The sequence below is a fragment of the Manis pentadactyla genome, chromosome 11, assembly GCF_030020395.1.
Source record: "Manis pentadactyla isolate mManPen7 chromosome 11, mManPen7.hap1, whole genome shotgun sequence".
NCBI classification, from domain to species: Eukaryota; Metazoa; Chordata; class Mammalia; order Pholidota; family Manidae; genus Manis; species Manis pentadactyla.
The window spans coordinates 75616427-75622426 of NC_080029.1; the positions used below are offsets into that span (position 1 = coordinate 75616427).

The 6000-nt window shown below is 56.0% G+C and overlaps 1 protein-coding gene across 1 annotated transcript; it reads left to right on the plus strand.

The window, feature by feature from the left end:
- The first annotated feature begins 2071 nt into the window (after positions 1 to 2071).
- Positions 2072 to 5374, plus strand: CEBPE (CCAAT enhancer binding protein epsilon). Its single transcript, XM_036884577.2, has 2 exons — positions 2072 to 4234; positions 4848 to 5374. Exons 1-2 carry the CDS (start codon positions 3725 to 3727, stop codon positions 5181 to 5183), a joined length of 846 nt encoding a protein of 281 aa, XP_036740472.2. The 5' UTR covers positions 2072 to 3724; the 3' UTR covers positions 5184 to 5374.
- The last annotated feature ends 626 nt before the right edge of the window (positions 5375 to 6000 follow it).

Below are 6000 nucleotides of genomic sequence, written 5' to 3' on the forward strand. Positions count from 1 at the left end.
TTTTCAACATGCTCAAATGGGCAAATGTGGGTCTCCTCCTGGGCAACATGCATTTATTTTTAACCTGGGCCTTTACCCTGTCTTAACCCCATCAGTCACCTTAATGCTAGGAATTCAGATGCTCTGACCTTAGAGAATTTGGGAGCTTTTTGGAGGCTACTGAAATTGTAGCTGCTTAGGCATTCATTCGTTAATAGAGTCATACAACACATAATCACTGTGTCGAAAGATTTTGCTATATGCTGTGACAATAGCAAACTTATTCCTGAATTTTCCAAGTGAGCACAAACTTCAAATATTTTGTTCCATTATCTTCATAAAATGAGTCATAGATGTCAATCTACCTGTCCTTAATTTTAACTCAGGCAATATGGTCATCACGACTAAAAAGGTCCAAAAAATACATCTGACCCCCCACTCCAGGAGCAAACAGTTGGTGGGGGAGAGAAGGCAAGAATGCACATGTCACAAATGTGGGCACTTCACAGCTTCACTAACTGTCCACTCCAGCTGGGCTGCGGGCTGCCACAGGCCAAAGCTGAACCTGCCAGACCCCCGAGCCTGCACAGGGCTCAAAAATGCTTGTCAGATTGAGGAATTAGATGAGGCTGCAGATACTGTCTGCTTAAGAGACACATAAACCGCAAAGGGGCAGTCAGAGGAAGGGCTGCAGAAGACTGGGTGAGACCAGTTGCTTTCCATACGTTATCATTCAAAGTTCAATTAACCTGACAAATTAACCTGACAAAACAGACATTACGCTGCTATTTTACAAGTAAGATTAAGATATTTGCCGAAAGTTGCCAGCTGGTGACACAGGAGGGATTTAAACCCAGTTCTCCCTGACACTGTACCACCAGGCTTGGCCTCCTCCCTGTTGGAAAGACTTAGGGAAGATGGACTTTGAACTGAGGCCGGTTACAGAGCCACTGAGATAATACCCATGCATTGTTTCAATTCAGGCAAACGGAGCAACAGCAGAGGCAAGGAGAGAAATCCTGCTGAGCAGGGAGAGCTCCTGAGCAGCTACACAGAGCCCCAAATCCCCCAGCCCTGGTCAGGCACTCCCCACCCCACCCCCTTCCCGTCCAGCAACCCCTCCTCCCCTGCCCAGGCATCCAGAGCCCCGCTGCCCCCTCCAAGTCCCTTGGTTACTGGGCAACACTGATGTCAGTGCGGCAGGCAGCAGCGTCAGCCACCAGCCTGAGTGGTGAGGGGCTGAGATCACTTATCTCCCTGCCGCCGAGCAGCGTCCCAATTTTCTAATTTCCTGTGCTCTGTTTGCACACCTCCCTGCTCCCTCCATCCCGGGTCGCCCACTCCTGACGCAGGCCCCGCCCGGGTGGCTGACGAGGAGAAAGGGGGTACGAGTCACGCGGCCCCCCTGTCCCTATCCCTTCAGGCCTGGGGCTTTCAAGAACTAGTGCACTGCCCTTTCCCCCAAGATCAATGTATGGGGATCCCCCACATCCTTGGATGACCTTTCAGCCTTTCAGTCTTGTTTTCCTTGTATTAAGCGGAGATAAAAATACCATCTATCTTGCTTACCTTCCTACTTAACTCTCAGGGAAATAAACGGTCAGCATGGAAAAAGGTGTTTCAGTGATTAAAAAGCGTTAACACCAGAAAATTCCAGGCCTTGACCATCATGAGTTTCCCAGTCACGGAGGGGCAGAATTTCTCCTCATTGAGACAAGGCCCTAGCCCCAGCCCTCTCGGCTTGCCAGCTCTCCCCGTCGTAACCGCTCTGCGAGCCCCTGCCCCGCCATGCTTCCTCTTCCTCCTTCGCAGGTCCCGCTGCAGTTTGCTCTTGCCAGGGCGGCGGCAGGCTGCCCCCTGTCGGCCACCCTATTCTCCACGACAGCAGCCCCTCAGGTCCCAAACTTTGTATCAATATTGCCACCTGGTGGTAAACAGAGGTACCGCCACCAAGCTGAAGTAGCTCAGCTCTGGTACCTATTTGGCACAAGATCCTTTGAAATGGGGAGAAGGCAGAAATCTCCCCAGCTGGTTCCTGAGATCTGTCTCCCGGATGCACAGATCTTCCCAAGCCAGGTCAGAACTTTCATAGGAAATACCTGTGACTGTGCACAGAAAGCTCTTGGGGCAGGTGTAGGGATAGGGAGGGAGGGAGGAAGGAGGATGCCAGCTAGAGGAATAGCTTGCCTGACTCGTAGGCAGTCCTGTCTGCATTTGCACACTTCATTTTAGCGTTCAATGGCACACACTCCGCTCTGTATTTGCCCCACTGTGGCCCTTGGTGTGCCGCCAGATCTATAAAATCTGGCCTCCACAGGGCACTCACAGCATGTGCTGATGATAAGAGCCAGTACACATTTCTACATGTCCTTTCCTTTTCACTGGGCCTATAGTCCCTTCTGTAGATGAAATTCAACAGGTCAAAGCAGGGCCAGAGGTGGTGCCTCTCCCAGGTGGGTGTGGGAGTTCCCAGAGGAAAAAGAAAAGGGAAGGGAGAGGGGGCCCAGCATGAGACCAGAAGTTCAGAGAGCAAGCCTTGGGTTTCTCCTGGAGACCCTGAAAGGGAGCCCCAGGAAGAGGTGATGACAAAAGACAAGGCTTCTCAAGCCTCACAAGAGGAAGTGGACCCAAGAGACACGCATCAAGGTCAGAGAAGGGCCATGCAGAAGGAAAGACAGCAAACAGAGCTGCAGCGAGCACTGAGCTGGGCACAGGAAACAGGGCAGAGCCTCAGGACCAGCGGTCTGGCCCCGCAAAGCAGCTGGAAGAGAGGTGCTGGAGCCACCAGAGGTGTACAGCTAACGGCTCCTGGGGCAGCAGCCTGACTGGGCCTGGGGCACAGGGCCTGAGTCCTGACCAGGCCAAGCCTGCAATCAAGGACAGTGCTAGGCTGTTAGAGCTGCCCAGGGCTGGAAACCCATGGGCTATTGCCCAGACCCCTTGCAAAAACCTAGCAAAGGAGCATGCTCTGTACCACAATACGGCCCCTGTGGATGGCTTGATCCCATAACCTACCACTACTTCCTAAACCCCTCAAACAATACCCCCTGGCCTGCACCCTGGAGAATGCCCTGGGAGGTGGGGCTACAAAAGGAACTGACAGCCCCTGGGGGTAGGTGGAGCCCAGCACTGCAGGGGGCAGAGAGAGAGGCGTGTCAAGGGAGGAGCTCAGATCAGCCTGGGGGGTCGGCACTGGGAGAGGGTTTTCTATGTTCATTCTGACTTGGCACCTCATTCTGCACAGAACTTTTTGGATACCGGAGGGAGGAAGACACTCAGTGTGAGGTGGTGTCCTCAGTGAAGACTCTGGAATCTTGTGGACTCAGCGGGGAGACAAGAGGCATTCCCAGCAGCATCACCTCCTGGGCATTTCAGAACCCTGGCTTGGACCCCGACCAAAGAGGGCCCTCAGCTAACTGCTAAATAGGCCAGAGACCCCAGCTCTCCAAGGCCTGCATCCCTCCGTCCAGGGCGCGCCCTGCCCCTCCCTGAGTCACCCAGGGAGAGAGGGGGAAAAAAGGGAAGAGAAAAGAGGCATTGGCTACAGAGGAAGGAAAAGGAAACAGCAGAGGAGGGAGGAGAGAGGCCACGCAGGAGTGGGTGACAGAGGAGGTCAGAGAGGGAAGATCTAGGGCAGATCAGGGCAGATCAGGGCAGAGGGAGATCGAGAGAGGGCAGGCCAGCATCCTAAAGGGTGCCCCAAGAACAAGCGGTGGGGGCGGGGAGCAGAGGGGGCGGGCCGGCCATGTCCCACGGGACCTACTACGAGTGTGAGCCCCGGGCCGGCCAGCAGCCACTCGAATTCTCCGGGGCCCGAGCCGGGCCTGGGGAGCTGGGGGACATGTGTGACCATGAGGCCTCCATCGACCTCTCCGCCTACATTGAGTCTGGGGAGGAGCAGCTCCTCTCTGACCTCTTCGCTGTGAAACCGGCACCTGAGGCCCGAGGCCTTAAGGGACCCGGAACCCCCGCCTTCCCCCACTACCTGCCGCCTGACCCGAGACCCTTCGCCTACCCCCCACATACCTTCGGACCCGAAAGGAAGGCACTGGGGCCTGGCATCTACAGCAGCCCAGGGAGCTACGACCCCAGGGCTGTGGCCGTGAAGGAGGAGCCTCGGGGGCCAGAGTGCAGCCGGGGGACCAGCCGTGGCAGCTACAATCCTCTGCAGTACCAAGTGGCACACTGTGGGCAGACGGCCATGCACCTGCCCCCAGCCCTGGCAGCACCCAGCCAGCCTCTGCGTGTCCTCAAGGTAAGAGCAGGCCAGTTCTCTTCCCTGCCACCCCAACTGGAGAGAGGCCCCTGTGGATGGAGGATCTCAAAGCTCCCCTCTTAGGCTAATGGGTCTTCATACTCCTCTGTGAAACCGATCCATCCCAAAGTCTTCTGTGCTCACCAGCCAACCATGAGTGGGTGGCGAACCCCTCTTTGCCTCCCTGTGAATTCATTCCCACCTGAACCTCACCATGTGGCTGGAACCTGACAAGACCATGACCCCTGTGGCCAGCTGACTGCCCTGACCTCAGGACCCCACCAGCTTCACTGCTGCCTACCAACCCCTTCCTCTCATTTTTTTCTCCCGCTTCTAGAAGAGGAAATGCCTGGCAATTGTAGAACTAGAGACTCAAGATAGATGGAGGGAGAGTGTCCTCAGGCAGTGTGGGAACATGAAAGGGAGTTTTGGTCAGAGCGGAGGACCTTCTGCATCTGGCAGGGCAATGGCTGTTCTGACTAGAAGCCAGGAGCTGGCTCTGAATCCCAGATCCCTTTGCTGCCCAAGTGTACTCTGGCTCTGGGATTCCTGCCCTGTCCCACTCTGCTTCCCGGCCAACCCTCACCTCTTCCCTCTGTGCCCTCCCCTCCAGGCCCCTTTGGCAGCCACTGCGAACCCCTGCAGCCCCCTCCTCAAGGTGCCCTCCCCAGCTGGTCCCTCTCACAAGGGCAAGAAGGCAGTGAACAAAGACAGCCTGGAGTACCGGCTGCGGCGGGAACGGAACAACATCGCAGTGCGCAAGAGCCGGGACAAGGCCAAGAGGCGCATCCTGGAGACGCAGCAAAAGGTGCTGGAGTACATGGCAGAGAATGAGCGCCTCCGCAGCCGCGTGGAGCAGCTGACCCAGGAGCTGGACACACTTCGAAACCTCTTCCGCCAGATCCCTGAGGCTGCCAACCTCATCAAGGGCGTGGGGGGCTGCAGCTGAGCCTGGCTGGCAAACTGTGTTACCAGCCCCCACAACCCCACCTGAGCCTGGGGATTCCCACCCTGCTCTAGGGCCCCTCACAGGCCAAGCCTAAGACACGGACCATGGACAAATGGCAGCAGGTGGAGAGAGAGGAGGGCAGGCCCCAGCATAATGATTCTGTGGCTGAATAAAATTGCTCTCTGAGTCAGTGCCAAGACTGTACACTGGGCCTGTGTGTGTGTGTGTGTGTGTGTGTGTGTGTGTGTGTGTGTGTGTTTGCATGTGTGGCTTGGGGAGCTCCAAGAACATGTATGTAGCTGGGTCTACATACCTGTGGATACCATGCCCAAATGAATATCTGAGAATACAGACAGCTGTCTGCAGCTCCCCCCAACACACCACACAGCCAGAGGGCCAGGCAGGGGTGGGCTGTCACTCTGTTCTGGGCTCCCCCTGCCCCCACACTGGCCCACACTGTTCTGGGCATTGAAGGCACCCCACCCCCTGACCTCCCAGGACCTGGAACAGCCTCTGGACCTCTCCTAAGAGAACTCTGTGCCTTGTAGAGAGATCCCAGCACCACCCAGTCCCTTATGCCCAGGCCTGCTGACCCCAGCCCTGTTTCTTTCACCTCAAGGTATAGGTCTGGGAGCTCCAGCCCAGGAGACCAAAGAAAAATTCCAGATGGTTCTGCCCTATTTATGGTCCCTTAGCTGTTGATCCAGGACTTAACTCCTTCTCTCCAGTTCCACAGTTCTGGTCTACCAAACTGACACCCTCCATGGCTCCCACCCACCCACTCCCTTCTTTGTCCCTCATTCCCTGGGGCCTGGGT